This window comes from Rhea pennata, chromosome 21 (assembly GCF_028389875.1).
Source record: "Rhea pennata isolate bPtePen1 chromosome 21, bPtePen1.pri, whole genome shotgun sequence".
NCBI lineage: Eukaryota > Metazoa > Chordata > Aves > Rheiformes > Rheidae > Rhea > Rhea pennata.
In genome coordinates, this window is record NC_084683.1 from 8698921 (window position 1) to 8719433 (window position 20513).

The window sequence follows — 20513 nt, forward strand, 5'->3', positions numbered from 1 at the left end:
ACAATGTATCTGGTTCAGCCTCATCTTAGAAATGAATTTCCAGGGGTCACTTTGCAAAGACTCTTTCCTAGTAATAACCTGGCCCCCACCGAAAAGGGCTGAGCTACACAAGCCTGAATGCAGAGAGAGAGTTTTTCGCCTTTAGCCATGCTGCTGTTCCCCAGATCCTGTCTGTAGCTCAGACCAACTCAGGAATTTGATTTTTAAACCATTTCTTCCTTTTCCAAGCTTCTATGACTTCCCAAGTGCTATGTCTGAGCCAATGCTTTCCGAGTTTGTAAAGTCTTTACAACTTATTAGCCTAGGGTATCAAGCAGATCCTCACTAATGGTCCTAACTCAGGTGTGCAATACATATCCAGTGGAGAGTGACAGGCAGGTCCCATTTTAGGTGGACAGTATAGCCCACTATTCTGCACTGTTGTAAAAGGAGACAAAGAGGGAGAGGTGTTTCATTTTCTAAACCGATGTAGCTTTGGAGTACCTGGCTTTAGGAGATGGGCAGATGTCTGGTTCTGAGGTAGCTTGTGACTCAGCATTATGACAGCCAGGAGGAACAGCAAAACACTGTTTGATGTCAGCACAGATCTTTGATCTAAGCACTTTGGAAATCATTATCCACGGTCAGATGGTTATTTACACAGTGCAGTCATATTCCTTCCTGAACATTTTTTTAAAGCTAATCCAGTTAAGCTCTCTATTTTACTAACTTCCAGTTTACTTATGGCTCCTTTCTGCACACTCTCCATTTTGTTAGTACTCCTGCAAAGTGTGCATATAGGACTAAAGGCAATATTATACCATGGATCTTGAAAACTGTGAAAAATTTCCCCTAGTCCTAGCATATTCTCCCTATAAGTTCTTTGTGCAGCTGTACCACATAGCAATATTGTGTTGAGATGTCTCTTGATGGTGAACCTACATCTTTTCTATTGACTATACAAAAAGCATATAAGCTTATATACCTGCTTATCTATAAGCACCTACTATGTGAGCAAGAAAAGAAGTCCTTGGGTGGGATGTGGGACTGTGACTGAGGTTAACATGATTAAATTTAGACATTCAGATGCAGAAATGGGACTCACTTGCCTAAAAACAGACACCTAGGGCCATATGAGATGCTTAATGGTATCCAAGGCACCCACAGGATGTTCAGCTACTTCACAGCATCTCTGAAATCCTTTCAAACAGCAACTGGGGCCAGGAGACATCTCAGATGTGTGGGCAGCTGAATCCTTTCTCATGATTTCATCTCCTAACCTTCAACAGTTTCACATTTCTCTTTCAGGCCTTGTAAGCTCCGCTTCTCCACACACAGTTCAGGTTCGCTTGGTGAATGGCCCTAGCCGCTGTGCTGGGCTAGTCGAGGTGCTCCACAATGAGACATGGGGGACAGTGTGTGATGACAGCTGGAGTTTCTCTGAGGGCCAGGTGGTGTGCAGGCAGCTGGGCTGTGGGACAGTGCTGTCCATCTTACGAGGGGCTCGATATGGACAAGGTACGGGTCAAATCTGGCTGGATGAAGTGAACTGCACAGGGACAGAAGCTGACCTCTCTGAATGCCAGGCCAAGCCATGGGGAGAGCACAACTGTCACCACGTGGAAGATGCCAGTGTTGAGTGCTCAGGTAATGCTGATAGCTCTGCAGCATGTGCAGTGCTGTAGATAGCAGGCTAAGCAGTATCTCTGCGCCTGTTTCCCTTCCTCTTATGTGCCACTGCTTGTGGCTTTGCATAGCATTCTTCTCATTTTTTCCATTGGGATGTTTGTAGACTCAAGTATTGCAGAGCTGGGTCCACTCCAACTGCTGAATGGTCCCAATCGCTGTGCTGGAAGAGTGGAGGTGCTGCATGACCACATGTGGGGCACCATTTGTGATGACGGCTGGGACCTCGCAGATGCAGCGGTGGTGTGCAGGCAGCTGGGCTGTGGGACTGCACTTTCTGCCACAAGTGGGGCTCATTTTGGGAGAGGTGATGATACCATCTGGCTGGATGAGGTAAATTGCACTGGCACAGAGGCCACCATCTTTGAATGCAAGGCCAGTGCTTGGGGAGACAACAACTGCTTCCATGGAGAGGATGCTGGAGTGGTATGTTCAGGTAATTCTCAGTCAGACCTTTCATTGCAAAGGGTTAAAATGCCAACACCTCACAACATAGGAAGGCTTTTAGGGTCTTGTAAGGGAACTAGGGACAGATAGGTCAGCGCTGAAAGCTGCATACCTGCTGGGGTGTGTCTCTTTGGAAAGCTTTTTGTCTGCAGCATCCCTTTGCAGTGCTGAAGAGCACCTGCAGCATGCAGATTATGTAGGGATGAAGATTGCTGTAAAAAGCCTTCTTCCATCTCTGCTGCCTGGATTCTAGGGTTAAACTGTAGCACAGCTGTGCTGTCTGGGCATCCCCTTCTCCCAGATTCAATGGCCATTTGCATCCCAGGAATCCTTCATGAATTATAAGGCACCTAACCCAAGCCCTGTGATCCATTTGCCTCTGGGACGATTAACCGGTAACTTGTAAAGTTTTCTGCAAGTGTAACTTACTCTCCCAATTTCCTGCCTTTCCAGCCAGGCCAGGTTTCCCCTCCTGTCTCAGCAGAGTGTTCTTCTCAGGGGTGTTGGAGTTTCAGAGGTTCTGAAGAAGATTTTGATGCAGGGTCATTGTGCATGTGTAGATCCACCAAGCTTGAGCAGAATGTTCAATGTATCTCCACAGCCATGGGTCTCCCAAGGTGTTTATTCTCGTATGTTTTTTTCAGCCTCAGAGGTGTCTGTGGCAACTGAGGTTCGTCTCATGAACGGTTCAAGCCACTGCAATGGGAGGGTCGAGGTCTTTCACAATGACACCTGGGTAGGTGTATGTGATGACGGCTGGGATTTTGCTGAAGCTCGAGTTGTGTGCAGGCAACTGGGCTGTGGGACAGCGCTGGCAGCTCCAGGCAGGTCCCATTTTGGAGAAGGACCTGAGCAAATGTCGCCAGATACTGTGAACTGCATGGGCATAGAAACTGCTCTCACTGCATGCCAGAGGAGACCTTGGGGAAATGACACTTGTCATCATGGAAGAGGGGCTGGTGTGGTGTGTTCAGGTAACCATTGGGGAATGATGGGGGTAAAAGAGATGCTTGTTTCATGACCTTGATTTTCTGTCTCTGCAGCAATTTTCTGCAGTTCAGGTAATATGCTCTCTTTGCGGCTCCCTTACTGTCAAAGGTATCTGTGGTGGTCAGAGCAATTTTGGGGTCTTCTTCTGAGGGGTCAGAGCTGATGCCAAGGTTGTAATATGATGTTTAGAAGCTTTGCCTTGCACAAGTCTCAGCTTTGTGCCTGTGCCAGCAGGCACCATGAGGCTGTTGACTTCAAACAGCATGTTAGACAAATCTTTTCCACAGTAACTAAAGACCCTGATATACTTTGTCAAGAGGCAGCTCTTAAGGACAATGTGCTTTGAACCTGAGTGGTCAGCCCCATTCCTTACTGCTATGCCTAGACATGCTCTGTGGACCACCTACCCCCTATGTCTTCTTAGCTGTATGTAGCTGTTTCATCTCTCCTACATTTTGTTTCATGTCAAAGATACCAGAGCAGTTTTGCCATGCTGCAGAGACCATGTAGGTGTAACTTCATGCAAAGATTTCTGTGAGTATTGCTCTTTCAGCTAACCCTGGTGACAATCGGATTCGACTGGTGAATTATGGACATCGCTGTGCCGGAAGAGTTGAAGTATTTCATAACAATCAGTGGGGAACCGTGTGTGATGATGGCTGGGATTTACTGGATGCTGGTGTTGTGTGCAGGCAGCTGGACTGTGGGATGGCACTTTCAGCCCCAGGAGGGGCCCAGTTTGGGCGAGGGACTAACATCATTTGGCTGGATGAAACAAACTGCACAGGATTTGAGACCACTCTGTATGAGTGCAAGGCAAAACCATGGGGAACAAATAATTGCTACCATGGGGAAGATGCTGGTGTGGTGTGCTCAGGTAATCCCCATTCCTTCTGCACCACTTCATGTGTGTCTTGTCTTGTATGAAACTGAGCTCAGACTTAGCATCAGTCAGTGTGGTTTCCCTGGACTCTCTCTTTATCTGTTGAATTGGAACAGATTCCTTCTGATGGCAGATTCTCCCATCTTAAGTTGTATAGATAAGGTGGTGGGGTGAATTTCTGAAGAAATTCCTCTCTCTTTCCATGAACTCTACAGGCTGGCCACCAATGGATCAACCTGTTAGGTGAAGTTTAGTAAAAAGAATATGCCCTGAGAGCCTTTCTTGCAGAGAGTGGGGCTGGGATCTCGCAGAGGACAAGACCAATGTAGGACCAGTAGAGACCACGATCCTCTGGGCAGTGCTATGATGTACTGTATTCTTAGGAGGAGTTTCAGGCTGTATTGAGAAGCCATTCTGTTCTCACCTCTTCTCAGTGCTGTACCTTTTGGTGGATTTAAGAGAGGACAGGAACCATTAATTCTGACAGTTAGGATAAGTATCAAAAGAAATCTGTAGCCATTTGAAGGGATTAGTAACTCCCTACCTTTGTAGATTCTATCATTCCAGAGACTGCTCATCTCCGGCTGACAAATGGCTCGAATCGCTGTGCTGGCAGAGTCGAGGTGTTTCACAATGAGGAGTGGGGAACTATATGTGACCACGGATGGGATAAACAGGATGCTGAGGTCGTGTGTCGACAGTTGGGTTGTGGGACAGTGCTTTCCACCTCGAGTGCAGCTCACTTCGGTGCAGGACCTCTTCGTACTTGGCTGGACAATATGAGCTGCACTGGGAAAGAAACAGCCCTTAATAAATGCAGGGCAAGGCCATGGGGAGAGAGTAGCTGCAGTCATGGAAAATATGCTACTGTGGTGTGTTCAGGTGAGTTTCAGTCCCTGACAATGCAGCTTTTATTAGGAGCTCTGTTCCAGCTGATTACTTGGAGGGGAGCTGCTTTACCCCACTTGCTGGAGGCCATAATACCCCATAGCCATTTGAGAAGCCTCTTCATAGTGCTTTGAGATTTTGTGGATTCAGAGGCAATGCAATCCTGATGCTCTGTGCAGCATTGCAAGCTCTGGCTGCAAAGAGGAAGTGTGTAATAAATTAAGGTCCTTTATCCTATTACGCAGAGACTGGATGTGCAGGGATTACTCTGAGTGTTTGTCCATTTGCAGGCTCGGCTGTTTCTAGCTTTTCTCCAGTCCGACTTGTAGACGGCCCAGGTCGCTGCGCTGGGAGAGTCGAAGTGTTTCATCACAAGCAGTGGGGAACTGTGTGTGATGACAACTGGGATTTCCTGGATGCTGGAGTGGTGTGCAGGCAGCTCGACTGTGGGATGGTGATACTGGCTCCTTGGAGGGCTCACTTTGGTCAGGGGCAGGGCCCCATCTGGCTGGATGAGGTGAACTGCACAGGGGCAGAAGCTGCCCTCTCAGAATGCAAGGCCAAGGACTGGGGAGTCCATGGCTGTGAGCACGCAGAAGATGCCAGTGTGGTGTGCTCAGGTAACTGTCATCGATCACAGCATTAGGAGCATTGCAGCAAAAGAGTGGTGTTACTGCTATGGTAGCAATCCTCTTAGGCTCAGACATGACTCTGCCTTTCCACACGGTTATAAGTGCTTGTAATGCAGGAACAGTTTTCAGCCAACCTGTGGACCCTTTCCTTTGAAAACAATCCCTCATGTTCCATCTTGGTGGAAGAGGGCAGCAGGCAGCATATATACTTGTACATTAAAGTACAAGAAAAATAAATGGCTTAAACATTTGCATTGCTGCATTAACAGTATGCTCCCTGGCATGCTTTTGGCCAGTTCTATTTATCATAATTCTTGGCAGTTACCATGGATTATGGACCATTCCCACCAGATAGGTTCAGTATGACCACCCACTTCTTCACAGTAGGAAAGACTGTAATATGCATGGGTGTTCTTCCATTAGGATTGGTCTCATGGCCAGAAATGAATCTCAGACACATTTTATTTATCTATACAAATATATCCTGTGATGCTTAAAGATGTGTACATCTCTGAGAACCTATCCCCCATACCTAATCTCATCTCCAACATGCTCTGTGGATCCCATAGCTCTGACTTTTTGCCAGAGGAATCCAGCAGCCCATTGCAGTGGCTTCTAAGCTGGGGCCACTGGGCTGCAATCAGTTTAATATCAGCATGGAGTTCAGCTCACTGTCTAAGAAATTCAGTATTGAATCCAGTTGCCTCAGCATGGGAAGGTGGCATCACAGAGGTGCCACATGAGAGTAAGAGATCTTCTGTAGGTCTTATAGAAAATCCATGCCCTTTAGGAGAAGATGCTGGAGGGCAGGTAGGGTACTCCAGGAGTCCCAAATGGCACAAAGATGAGTATGTTTAGGCATCTGAATCTTGTCATATGTGTTTGCTTTAGAAGGCATTAAATCACTCTATAAGGTCCACAGACTATAGGCCTATAGGCCCATTCTAATCAAGCCCTGGGCACTAAACACCATTTTTAAACCAGTTTGTATCCCACCTCAATAGTCTGCCTTGTCTATTGCAATGAGAGCATCCCTGACCAGCAGGTTGTACAGACTCTTGAGTAAACCTGTTGCTGGTGGTCAAAGGTTTCAAAGAGCACAAGACAACCTCCTTACACGTTTATGCTTTGTTATGTTCCAGGATCAGGCATTTCTGACCTAGCAAGTCTCCGCTTGGTGAATGGCTCAAATGAATGCTCTGGGAGAGTTGAAGTGTTTCATGACCAGCGCTGGGGAGCTGTGTGTGGCGATGGCTGGGACCTGGCTGAAGCCCGTGTGGTGTGCAGACAGCTGGGCTGTGGGCCAGCACACTCAGTCACTCGCTCTTCCCAGGTTGGAAAAGAACCTTCCCTGATCTGGGTGGATGCTGTTGAGTGCACAGGACTGGAACATGCCCTCTTTGAATGCAAGGTCAAACTCTGGGGTGCCCAGAGCTGCAAGTCTAATGGATATGCAAGTGTTGTGTGCTCTACGGCTGCAGGTCAGTGTCAACGAGTCGAGTATCAGCTCTCCCCTTAGGCAGGCCTTACAATCTCTCTCCGTAAAATCACCCATCCACTTCTGCCTTGTCCTGTCTTTCTAGATAGTCAGAAAGAACCTTTGCATGTTTCTGTGGTCCCCCAGGGAACATAAAATATTTTCCTTTTAGAAGGAAGTATGATAGCCCTGTGCTAAAGGAGGCACTATTTTCCAGGCCTTGGCTTACCACAGGCAAAGTGCTTGGGCCAGAAATCCCAAGCCTGGAGTATGTCGTCTTTCTCTAAGGGATCATCATGCTCAAAGAGCTCCGATACTCCAGGGTCTGGCTGGGTCTTGCCAGCTACTCTGATCCTGCCCATGCGACTCTTTGATCACTGCTCCTCATCCATGTTTTTATACAGTCTCTAGTCCTTGGGGAGTTTCTTTTCTTTGTCAGATTATTCCTTGCTCAGGCATGCATGCCTTTTTGATGCCTTGTTACCTATTTGTCCCTATGAGGACATTAACATCATAGGAACTCCATATCTAGGTGAATGCTAATGCCTCTTTCCTCCACTCCCAAGCAGCATGCATATTCCTGAGAAAAAACAAGGCATCAAAAGTAAATTTTGCAGAGACGTGGTGTGGGTGTTGTGTACAGGAAAAGGGATACTCAAGCAGATGGCTCTTTGGTGAGGTAGTATTGATACCTACGTGACAAGTGACTTTCAGGGTCCTGTGCTGCAGTAAGCAGAGAAGGGTCCCAGTCCTTCAGGGTTGGCCCTAAGGCTGTGCAACTCTGCTCACCTTTGAATGCTCTTGCTGTGTGGCATGAACTTCCCCTGCAGTTTGTTTGCATGCAGCAGATATTCTTACATAGTTCTACCAGGACACAGGGCTAACTCTGGGCTATACTAGACCACATTATTTTGGTTTGCAATATCCAGCCTTGGCTATGGCAAGTGGTAAAGCAATGTGTTCATGTGCCAGAGTGCATAGGTTGCTGGGTTAGGGATAGCACTCTGCTTGAAGGGTCCTGTGCTTCTTTTTACCTGGGACAATAGAAGACCCTAAAATGTTAATGTAGAAATAGCACTGAAAGTATTAAGTCTACCTTTTGCATTGCTAGTGCATCACCCATGGTGTCTGTGTGTCCTTATTTTGGCTCAGAACTTCAAATAAAAAACCCCATACCCCTTATGTATTTATCCATGCTCTTGCTCACACCTGAAATGAGTAAGCTGGCTTTCTTACTGGGAGAATCAGGAATGGGAAGGGGGAATTAGCTTGAATGCAATCTTGTGAAAAATTGCAGCCTACATATAAACACACCATAAAGGTTGTGGAGATTTAGCTGGAGACATTAGTGAAACCAATGAGACTGAGAATAAGGCATAAACTGGGTGTTTCACTAGAGATACCTCACCTGTCTAATGGGATGGATGTTAATATCTCAGCACATGTTTAGGAGGTCTTTGCTCTAAGGAAAAGGTGAGCACCTCCTACCAAACTGCCAGGGCTGTGTTGTACCTCTTAGCTCATACTCTTGTAATGGTGACAGTGCATATGGTTTTTCAGTGTCATCATCCCCAAAACCTTAGTGCCTGTGTACCTGAAGTCTGGTTACTTCAGAATTAATCTTTTAGCATAAAGGAGGAATTCAAGCTCAGCTGGGTGGCAAAGACTTGGCCAGGTTCACTGTCTACAAGGCATGGTCCTACCACAGTCATTCTAAAAGCTGTTAATGCATGCATGCTCCTGGCATAGCACTGGTGCAAAACCATAAGCCTGAATGTGCTCCAGCAGGAAGCCTGTGTGGTTTCTAAACTCCCCTTCCACAGTGGCCAAGATAATCCTATATTAAATAATATAAATAATCCTGTATTAATGTACAACACGCTGCATCCATATTTGAACAGTCATAGGGCACTAGGATAACACTGCTTGACAGTTAGAGCTTCCTTGTGGAAAGGTTGTGCTTATCTTTCCATTCTCCCAAACTCATTAGCACGTTAGCTAGGCTGTCATGAATACTATGTGCTGATGGAGACCCTGCAGGACCCCTGAGAGAATGATACTGTGCCTCAAGGCATCGCTAGCAACCATGTAGGCAGCGATTTCTAGCAGGACTTATCCCACAATTCTGTTTTCAGACTCAGAGCTGGGGAGCTCAGAAGTCCTGCGGCTGGTGAATGGTCCACACAGGTGTTCCGGGAGGGTGGAGGTGTTTCACAGCCAGCAGTGGGGGACTGTGTGTGATGACAGCTGGGACCTGAATGATGCCAAGGTGGTGTGCAAGCAGCTGGACTGTGGGATGGCTGTATCAGCCCCAGGTTCATCTCTGTTTGGGCAAGGATCTGGACCCATCTGGCTGGATGGAGTGAGTTGTATTGGGACAGAAGCTACCCTCTCTGAATGCCCAGCAAAGCCTTTAGGCCAACACAGATGCAACCATGTGGAAGATGCCAGCGTTATATGCTCAGGTAATCTTCATCACCTGCTTTCTCTGCAGAAAGGTAAAACTTTGATCTTCTGCAAGATGCAGAATGGGAGCAGTAATTCCTGTGTCTAGAACTGCATAAAGCCCTGAGCTCCAAGTGGTCAGAGGCTGGGAGATTGTACGAAGGAGGTATGCTTGAACTATTCCCTTACTCTTCCCGTGGCATCCACTGCTGGCTATTGTCAAAGGTCAAAGGCAGGACACTGTACAGACAGAATACAGACTTTCTTACCTTACTTTGACCTTGTTCCAAGCAGTGAGTACTTCAGATAGAGATACATATGTTTTCTCCTGTTCTTACCCCTGAACTAGTGTGCAACCATATGCCATGTTTCCTCAGGCTGCAACTGGTTGAAGGGATCTTTCATTGCTCTTCTACGCTTCAAGCAGCCCTGTGCTTCCTGCAGTGCTGCTGCAAACTCTGAAAGGAGACAGGAACACACAAGCTCTCTGTGTCAACATCATCCAAACCTATTGCAGACATGTTCTGCATTCTACAGCCCCATAGGCACTAAAGTGTGCAAGAATATTCCTAACAATTCTTATTTCTGTGTATTTTTCAGGATCAGGAATTTCCAATACTCCTAAGCTTCGGCTTGTGAATGGTTTGAATGAATGTGCTGGGAGAGTCGAGGTGTTTTATAACCATGAGTGGGGAACGGTCTGTGATGATAGCTGGGACATGAATGATGCCATGGTGGTGTGTCGGCAGTTAGGTTGTGGGGTGGCAGTTTCAGCCCCAGGTTTGGCTCGTTTTGGATGGGGATCCAATCGTATCTGGCTGGATGATGTGAGCTGCACAGGAACAGAAACTGACTTATTTGAATGCAAAGAAAAGTCTTGGGGCATCCACAATTGCCACCATGGAGAAGACGCAGGTGTGGTGTGCTCAGGTGAGACCAGGACCACACAACCAGAGCTGAATGTATTGCTTGGGGCAAGGACTAAGGCCTCTCTAGAGAAGATACTGTGCATGGAGCTGGCTTAGAAGTGCCCTTCTAACTTTCTCCAGTTTGCCTCCCATGTTCCTGAACCTCATTGTAGTGTGCAGCATCCCTCAAACAAATTTCCTGCCTGGCAAAGCCTGTGGTCTATTCCCTCAAAGAAAGAACAGTGTCTGGCCATGACAATCCTTTGTCTTTAATGCTGGGCCTGACCTATTCTGTCCACTCCTCCCCACCCCCAACAGAGGTGGCTGCATGTATCATACTTTGGTTGAATAAGATGGGGTGGTACTGAGCCCTCAGAGGAAGGTGTTCTACCCCACAGAGGCACCAGCAATCATGCATGCAGGAATTTCTCTGCAGTGTCATTTATGCTCTTTGCAAACGCAGGAAATGTGAGTTCAGCTGATCTGCGGCTAGTGAACGGCCCGAATCGCTGTGCGGGGAGAGTGGAGGTGCTTCACAATGAGCAGTGGGGAACCTTATGTGATGATGGCTGGGACTTAAATGATGCCATGGTGGTGTGCCGACAGCTGGGCTGCGGGAGGGCTGACTCAGCCCCTGGTAGATCTCACTTTGGGCCAGGCTCAGGACCCATCTGGCTGGATGACGTGAACTGTGCTGGGACTGAAGATGCCCTCTCCCAGTGCAGGGCCCGCCCGTGGGGACAAAATAACTGCAACCATGGAGAAGACGCTGGTGTGGTATGCTCAGGTATCCCACAGTCCTGCAATATGGTCTGTCCTGAGGCCTTAGCTGAAGGACTGGCGCTACATCTGATTGTCTTGAGTCGATTCAAGGACTAGTCTCTTCCGAGCTCTCTCTGACATCAGGGTCCCAACCAAGTATAAAGAGTACCCAGGACCTGTGTGCCATGACTCACACTTGACAGTTGCTCTCCAGAATTGTTCACTAGAGGGGCTGGGTTGGTAGAGGATTTGCTCTGGATTGCTACCAGTACAGCAACTATCTCCAAGCCAATAACACTGGCCAACAGCTCCATGATGGAAAGGTGTTTTCGCATTGTAAAGGATAGATCACATTATTCCCAGCTGAGCATCACTGGCTCCAGCCTAGAGATAGTTGCATGGGCTTTCCTGCTACTGCATACTGCCTGGGGCACAGAGAACATGCTGTGCACAACAGTGGGGGGTCTTTCCTTGCCTGGATGAAGAGACCACTGGAGTAGCTGTGTGGGAAGCAGAGAGGCCCAGGTAAACAAGAATTTCTTTAAGAGTTTATCCCAAATTGTGTTTTCAGAGATGGACACTTCACGATTCTCCAATGTACGGCTCATGAATGGCCCAAACCGCTGTGCTGGGAGAGTGGAGGTGCTTCACAATGGGCAGTGGGGAACTGTTTGTGATGATGGCTGGAGCCTAAACGATGCCATGGTGGTGTGCCGGCAACTGGACTGCGGGAGGGCTGAGTCTGCCCTCCTTGGGGCTCGCTTTGGGCGAGGCTCAGGACCTATCTGGCTGGATGACGTGAACTGTGCTGGGACTGAAGATGCCCTCTCCCAGTGCAGGGCCCGCCCATGGGGACAAAATAACTGCAACCATGGAGAAGATGCTGGTGTGGTATGCTCAGGTAACCCACATCCATGTGATCTAGGGTGTCCTGGGAAATAGGCTACAGAGCCAGTGCCAGATCTGATTGTCTTGCCCCTAGGCAAGAATTAGTCCATGTGATGGCCCTAGGAATGTTTGTTTTGGGAGGGTTGAGAGAGGAGTGCAGGAATTTTACTGAGAGTTTATTCCCTGTTTGTGTTTTCAGATCCACACTCTTCAAGCACAGCTAACCTACGGCTGGTGAACGGCCCAAATCACTGCTCTGGGAGAGTGGAGGTGTTTCATAAGCAGCAGTGGGGGACCATATGTGATGACGGCTGGGATCTGAATGATGCCATGGTGGTGTGCCAGCAACTGGGTTGTGGCACTGCGATCTCAGCTCCCGGCCAGGCTTACTTCGGCCAAGGACAAGACCCTATCTGGCTGGATAGAGTCGCTTGTATAGGGACGGAAACTGCCCTCTCTGAATGCTGGACAAAGCCATGGGGACAGCATAGCTGCAGCCATGTGGAAGATGCCAGCGTGGTGTGCTCAGGTGAGTTGTAGCTGTCCGGTGGTCAGACAGAGGTTCGAAGGCATGGGAGTGGCCCAGGAAAGACTGAAGCAGAATAGTGCAGGAAGGGAATGGTTCAGTGACACTAAAAAGGGGACTTTCCCTTTTGATGCAGTCCTTGTTCAGATGCCCATAGTAGTGGAAAGAGAAAATGTCACAGAAATGTCTCTCCCCATTAAATAGGGTCTGCAAATCTTATGATACAGCAAGACCCCAAGAGCCACTGAAGGATCCTGCACTCATTAGATGTGATGGTGCCTTTATGTCAGAGACAGATGAAAACCTAGGACATGCAAGTGTTGCGGCAGGTGTTGCTCAAACCAATCCTGGGAGATGCTGTACCCCCATAGCATTGCTGGTGTGTGGTCTCCCTACTACATTTTGTGGAGCTTTCAGATTCAGGTACTACAAATATGACAACTGTCTGACTGGTGAATAGCCCACATTACTGTGCTGGGAAAGTTGAGATATTTCACAACCAGCAGTGGGAAACTGTATTTGATGATGGCTGGGATTTAAATGATGCTACAGAGTTGTGCCAGATGCTGGGCTGTGAGAGAGAGCTATCAGCCCCAACAGAGACTCACAGAATCACAGAATGGGTAAGGTTAGAAGGGACTTCTGGAGATTATCTAGTCCAACCCACCTGCTCAAGCAGGGTCACCTAGAGCATGTTAGACAGGATTGCATCCAGGCAGGTTCTGAATATCTCCAGAGAAGGAGACTCCACAACCTCTCTGGGCAACCTCTTCCAGTGCTCTGTCACTCTCAGAGTAAAGAAGTTCTTCCTCACATTCAGGTGGAACTTCCTGTGGTTTAGTTCGTGCCCATTGCCTCTTGTTCGGTCACGTGGCACTACTGAAAAGAGTTCGCTCTTATTCCTTTGACACCCCCACCCAGGGTATTTGTAGACATTGATAAGATCCCCCCTCAGTCTTCTCTTCTCCAGGCTGAAGAAGCCCAGCTCTCACAGCCGTTCCTCATAGGGCAGATGCTCCAGCTGTCTGATCATTTTTAAGCCCTCTACTGGACTCTCTCCAGTAGCTCCATGTCTTTCTTCTACCAGGGGGCCCAGAGCTGGACGCAGTACTTGAGATGTGACCTCACCAGGGCTGAGTAGAGGGGCAGGATGACCTCCCTTGACCTGCTGACAACACTCTTCCTAAGGCACTCCAGGAGACCAGTGGCCTTCGTGGCCACAATGCCACAAGGGCTCATAGCCAATTTGTTGTCCACCAGCACTCCCAGGTCCTTCTCTGCAGTGCTACTTTCCAGAAGGTCAGTCACAAGCCTGTACTGGTGCATGGAGTTATTCCTCTCTTAAGTGCAGGACTCTGCACTTGCCTTTATTGAACCTCGTGAGGTTCCTCTCTGCCCAACTCTCCAGCCTGTCCAGGTCTCTCTGAATAGCAGCACAGCCCTCGGATGCATCAGCCACTCCTCCCAGCTTGGTATCATCAGCAAACTTGCTGAGGAGGCACTCTGTCCCCTCATCCAGGTCACTGATGAAGAAGTTGAACAGGATGGGACCCAGTCCTGAGCCCTGGGGAACTCCTCTAGCTACAGGCCTCCAACTTGACTCCACACCACTGATGATGACCCTCTGTGCTCTGCCTTTCAGCCAGTTCTCAATCCACCACACAGTCCACTCATCTAGCCTGCACTTCCTGATCTTATCTAGGAGGATGTTATGGGAGACAGTGTCAAAAACCTTGCTGAAGTCAAGGTACACAATGTCCACTGCTCTGCCCTCATCTACCCAGCCAGTCATTCCATCATAGAAGGCTATCAGATTGGTTAAGCAAGATTTCCCCTTGGTGAATCCATGCTGACTAGTCCTCATCACTTTCTTTTCTTCCATATGCCTGGAGATGACATCCAGAATGAGCTGTTCCATCCCCTTTCCAGGGATGGAGGTGAGACTGACTGGCCTATAGTTGCCTGGGTCCTCCTTCTTGCCCTTTTGGAAGGCTGGAGAGATGTTGGCTTTCTTCCAGTCCTCAGGCACCTCTCCAGTTCTCCAGGACCTTTCAAAGATGATGGAGAGCAGCCTAGCAACAACATCCACCAGCTCCCTCAGTACTTGTGGGTGCATCCCATCTGGGCCCATGGGTTTGTGGATGTCAAGCTTGTCCAGAAGATCCCTAATCCTCTCCTCCTCAACCAAAGGAAAGTCTTCGTTTCTCCAGACTTTCTCCCTTGTCTCCAGGCTCTGGGATTCTCAAGGGCTGCCCTTAGCAGTAAAGACAGAAGCAAAGCAGTAATTCTGCCTTCTCTGTAACCTTTATCACCAGGGCCCCCACCCCAATCAGTAGCAAGCCCACATTTTCCCCAGTCCTCCTCTTGCTGTTGATGTATTTGAGGAAGCCCTTCTTATTGTCCTTAACATCGCTTGCCAGACTTAATTCCAAATGGGCCTTAGCCTTCCTCGTTCCATCTCTGCATATTCTGACAACATTCCTATAAGCCTCCCAAGTAGTCTGTCCCCACTTCCACATTCTATGTACTTTCCTCTTCTGTTGGAGTTTTGTCAGGAGCTCCTTGCTCATTCATGCAGGTCTCTTGCCCCCTTTGCTGGACTTCTTACTCACAGGGATGTACCGCTCTTGAGCTTGGAGGAAGTGATGCTTGAATACTAGCCATCTCTCTGGGACCCCACTTCCTTCTAGGGCCTGAACCCATGAGATTCTTTCAAGTAGGTCTCTGAAGAGCCCAAAGTCCACTCTTCTGAAGTCCAGGGTTGCAATCCTGCTTGTTGCCTTACTTCTTTCCTGCAGGATCCTGAACTCCACCATCTCGTGGTCGCTGCAGCCAAGGCTGCCCCCAACCTTCACATCTCCAATCAGTCCTTTGGGGGTTAGGATAAGGTCCAGTAGTATACCCTTCCTTGTAGGCTCTTCCACCACCTGTGTCAGGAAGTTATCATCAACACATTGCAGGAGCCTCCTGGACTGTTTGTGCCTTGCTGTGTAGTCCCTCCAGCAGATGTCAGGGTGCTTGAAGTCTCCCATGAGAACCAGGGCCTGTGATCGTGAGGCTACTTCCAGCTGCCTATAGAAGGCCTCATTGACTTCCTCTTCCTAGTTAGGTGGCCTGTAGTAGACACCCACAACAGTGTCCCCTATGTTAGCCTGTCTTTTGGTCTTCACCCATAAGCTCTTGACTGCCTCCTCCTTCACCCCTAGGCAGAGCTTGATGTATTCTGGTTGCTCTCTCACATGAAGAACAACTCCATCACCTCGCCTTCCTGACCTGTCTTTCCTAAAAAGCACACAGGCATCCATGAAAACATTCCAGTCATGTGAGCTATCCCACCACATCTCTGTGACTGCACTGAGATCATGGCCCTGTGACCACACACAGATCTCCAGTTCCTCCTGTTTATTCCCCATGCTGCATGCATTGGTGTACAGGCATTTCAGAGAGGTAGTCATGCTTGCAGGTTTCCCAGGAAGGGTGTAGGGGGGTCCCCCATAGCCATGTCTCATATGCACATCCCTGGCTGCATGCACTTGATGGAGGGCCTCTCAACTTGAGCTGCATTTTGTTGACTACCTTGTCTTTATAACTCTTTCCTTCCCATCCTACCTAGTTTAAAGCTCTCTTTAGCAGGCTGGCCAACCTGTTGGCAAAGACACACGTGCCCTGCTTAGTGAGGTGGATCCCATCTCTCCCTACCAGCTGCTGATCTTCAAACAATGTCCTATGATCATAGAAACCAAAACCCTGTTGTCAACACCAGTGGTGCAGCCAGTTGTTAATTTGGATAATTCGTCTACTCTTCCCATCCCTCTCCCTCATCGGCAGGACCAAGGAGAAGACCACCTGGGCTCCCAAACCCTTGACCACCAGGCCCAGAGCCCTGAAGTCCTGTTTGATTGTTTCTGGTTTGCTCTCCATATCAGAAGCACCCACATGAAAGAGCAGGAGAGGGTAGCAGTCTGATGTCTAGGCAAGCCTTGGCAGCTTTTCAGTGACACCTTGTATCCACACCTCTGGCAGGCAGCAAACCTCTCTAGAGAAGAGGTCAGGTTGGCAGATAGCTGCTTCCATCCCCTGCAGCATGGAGTCACCCAAAACAACCACTCGTCACCTCTTCTGAATGGTCATGCAAGGCACAGGGTCTGCTGGCCCAGTTGCTTCCCTTGAAATCATGTACAGGTCCTCCTCATCCTGGAAAGCACTAAATCATTTGTTCAACTGTAAGTCCAAGCCTATAGGATGACTGGGGGCCTTTTTCCTTCTTCTATGAGAAGCAACTAGTTTCCAGCCTTCTTCTACAGTGCTGTGCTGTACTGTTTCACTCTGCACAGAGTCTTCCAGCAACTCCCCTGCCGCAGGGATTGGGGCTCCTGAAGCAGTACAGTTTTCAAGAACGCCCTATCTATCTCCTGCTCACGTTCTTGGATGCTTCGCAGTCTGCTGACTTCATCCTGCAACTCCTTGACTTGACGACACAAATTGTCAACAGTAGCACACCTCTTGCAGGAGGGCGGACCAGCGGTCCAGGCCTTCTGGAGAGGCTCCAAGCACTCTCTGCAGCCTGAGACCTGTAGGGCAGCATCTGCTGTAAGAGGGTCTGTCTGAGTTGAAGCTTCTGACACAGCTGATGGAGCAATTCCCACAGCTACAGGCAAATGTGCTTTACAGCAAGTTATAACCACATTTGTGAAAGAGGGCACTTCTAAGACTGGAAAAAAGGAAAGATGCCCTCCTGCACCATACTAACAAACTCCTACCTCTACTCACTCTGCTTCAGGCCTGACTCTTATATAGACTTCTGCCTAGTACTGACTCACAGGATACTTGACCCAACTAATCAAGGGCCACCTGGATCAAAAGCCCCAACTCCCTCTAATCAGGGACAACCTAGACAGCTCATTAGGAGCAGCTACACCTAGCTAGAGCTGGGTGATAAGTGCTAGAGCTTCTCCCAGGAGAAGTTAAGGCCTCCTGCAGCTGCCCTTGCCTAGCTCCCCTTACCTGTAGGCAGAGTCACCCTCTAGTCCTCTGGTTCCACAGGGGTCAGCAGACCACATTGCCCAACAAGGGCCCTAAAAGTTCTACACAGAACCAAGACAGTGCTGCACAAACTGCTGCGTCTGTTTGCTGCCTCCGTTAGCTGCGCTCTGCAGACTCCTTTTGGATAAAGGTCTGACTCCATCTAGCTGGACAGTTAGTTGCACTGGGAGAGAAAATGCCCTGTCCAAGTGCAGGGCCAAACCCTGGGGCCTCAGAACCTGCAGTCATGAAGAAGATGTTGGTTTTGCATGCTCAGGGTCAGTTCAGGAAAGAAAAGGACTTTCTTCCCCTGCCTTTAGGAGAGTAAGTCAGGAGCATAAAAATAGATGCCTCGTGGTTCTTAAAAAGCTTTCAGTGTCCTGCCTGTCTTATGGCAGGATACAAGTGCTGTGTCACGTCTACTCATTTTGTGGATGTGTCCTCGTCAGGATACGTCTGCCCTAAAAGTTCACATTCTGGTTACTGCTCACCACATCCTTGCCCTTACCCTGTTACCAGAAAGTTCTCTTGGGTGCATGGTTCTCTTGTCCTAAACATTGGATCATGTACCTCTGTTTGCAGACTCAAATGCTGCAGTGCAGGCACAGGTCCGCCTGGTAAATGGCCCAAATCACTGTGCTGGGAGAGTGGAGGTGCTTCACAATGGGCAGTGGGGAACTGTTTGTGATGATGGCTGGAGCCTAAACGATGCCATGGTGGTGTGCCGGCAACTGGGCTGCGGGAGGGCTGAGTCTGCCCTCCTTGGAGCTCGCTTTGGGCGAGGCTCAGGACCTATCTGGCTGGATGACGTGAACTGTGCTGGGACTGAAGATGCCCTCTCCCAGTGCAGGGCCCGCCCATGGGGACTAAACAACTGCAACCATGGAGAAGATGCTGGTGTAGTATGCTCAGGTAACTCACAGTCCAGTAACACGGGATGTCCCAAGGGCCAGACTGAGGGCCTGTGCCTCATCCAATTGCCTCGGAGGAAATGCTAGCATGGGATGGCCCTGAGGGAATGTTTATTTTGGGGGACCAAGAGAGGACTGCAGGTTCCTTTTGTTTAACTGATCCCAGTCCCCGTCCAGACCAAGAGACAACTCATCCTGCTTGCAGAACCTAGATGTAAGGCATGAAATGAGCTCAGTGCAAAGCTGAGGAAACCAAGCACTTAGAGGCATCAGGAAATATTTTGTTCTAAACCAGTGCCTACTGCAACATGCTATAGAAATGTCATATGGCACTAAATGAATCAAACTCAGGGTCTGGCTGTCCATCTAGCCATGGCTTCATTGCTACCTGTAGCAGACTCATTCACTTTCCTGACCCCATGCTACAAAACAGATCTTCACTGACAATCTTGGGACTTTTGCTCAGCCAACATATTTGCGTGGAAGTCACTAACATTTTGGGGTATAAATCTGGAACTAAATCCCATCTCTATAGCTAAGCAAGATGAATTCCTTCGTTAGGGTCACACGATTGCATCCCATGCCAGGGGAACTTTAGGAAACCTACATTTGCACTATGGTTTCTGTTCTTGCACTGTTGCCAGATAGCTCCACTGGATGCCCTGTTCTCTTCTCCCATTCTAAACAAAGGATCATATATTTCTCTTTTCAGACTTAAATGTCATGGTGGAAGCACAGGTCCGCCTAGTGAAAGGCCCGAACCACTGTGCTGGGAGACTGGAGGTGCTTCACAACCAGCAGTGGGGGACTGTGTGTGATGACAACTGGGATCTGAATGATGCCAAGGTGGTGTGCCGGCAGCTGGGCTGTGGAACAGCTGTGTCAGCCCCCAGTAAAGCTCACTTTGGACAAGGGTCTGACTCCATCTGGCTAGATGATGTGGACTGCAGAGGTACCGAAGCCACTCTCTCCCAGTGCCACCTGAAAGACTGGGGACTCCACAACTGCAACCATGAGGAAGATGCTGGAGTCGTGTGCTCGGGTAATGTTAGAAATACTGCTGGAAGAATATTAGGAAACTTGACCTTTTTTTTTTCCCTCTCCTGAGAATATATCAACACTAAGTGCCACAGCGTGGTGTTAGGTGCCTGCACAAGCATTTTGATGGGAGCACACATGAAGTGCAGATGTGTGCTAAATGTGTGTGAGATGAGGAAGATTTTCTTGGAAGGAGGCATCCACATGGGGAGAGGTGCAGCAGGAATAAGTAGAATTTTGCATAGATGTTCTGGTGGAGCGTGTGTGCACGCATGTTATGTGTGTCCTGCAAATCTTAGGCTCAGAAAGGCCAAGGACTTCTCACACCCTGATTTTTTCTATTACAGGCACCTACCCCTTGCAGCTGAGGGTAAAGGATGGCCCAGGCCCCTGCGCAGGGCGTGTGGAAGTGCTGTACAATGCTACATGGTATGGTGTGTGTGATAATAGTTGGAGCTTGCTGGAAGCAGAGGTGGTCTGCAAGCAGCTGGGCTGTGGGCCAGCACTGTCTGCACCCATTGGAGCTCAGTTTGGCCAAGAGAACAGCCATTACTTGCTGGAAGGGCTGAGCTGTGGAGGCACAGAGTCTTTCCTCTTGGAGTGCCAGCAGAGCAAGATGGGTCCAGGACTGTGCAGGCATGGCTCTGCAGCTGGTGTGGTGTGTACTGAGCCAAAAGGTGAGTGCCAGGAACCTCCATTATGTTCCTACACACTTTGGGGAGCAGCAGCACAACTCCATCTGCACCAGGGGTGGGACAGGCAGGTAAAAGGGCCCCAGAGTGAGAATACAGTGGAAAGACAGAGCCCTATCATGCCCCATTTCTTGCCCTGGCATGGATGTTTTGCTGAAAAAGTGGAGATAATGGAGGATGTGCTCCCTTCGGGAATGAAGGGAGGAGAGGGATTCCTGGGGCAAGGTGAGTTTTATCAGGTCATGGTTCCATTGTGGTCCTGCAGTCACCCCCAGTATGAAGCAGATACATGGAGTCAGGCAGAATTTGGTCTTGGGCAGCTGTAGGATCTGGTTCAAG

The 20513-nt window shown here is 48.9% G+C and overlaps 1 protein-coding gene across 1 annotated transcript in view; it reads left to right on the forward strand.

Annotated features, from left to right (window-relative positions):
• LOC134149738 (deleted in malignant brain tumors 1 protein-like) overlaps positions 1–20513 on the forward strand; it is an 89817-nt gene that overhangs the window by 1635 nt on the left and 67669 nt on the right. The window contains 19 exon segments of the mRNA XM_062592944.1: positions 1288–1626; positions 1772–2101; positions 2757–3086; positions 3656–3979; positions 4538–4867; positions 5164–5493; positions 6648–6986; positions 9118–9447; positions 10028–10357; positions 10799–11122; positions 11669–11998; positions 12185–12514; positions 12935–13134; positions 16873–17002; positions 17685–17807; positions 18113–18445; positions 18815–18834; positions 19183–19486; positions 19830–20151. Of these exon segments, the coding sequence (XP_062448928.1) occupies positions 1288–1626; positions 1772–2101; positions 2757–3086; positions 3656–3979; positions 4538–4867; positions 5164–5493; positions 6648–6986; positions 9118–9447; positions 10028–10357; positions 10799–11122; positions 11669–11998; positions 12185–12514; positions 12935–13134; positions 16873–17002; positions 17685–17807; positions 18113–18445; positions 18815–18834; positions 19183–19486; positions 19830–20151 (5398 nt within the window).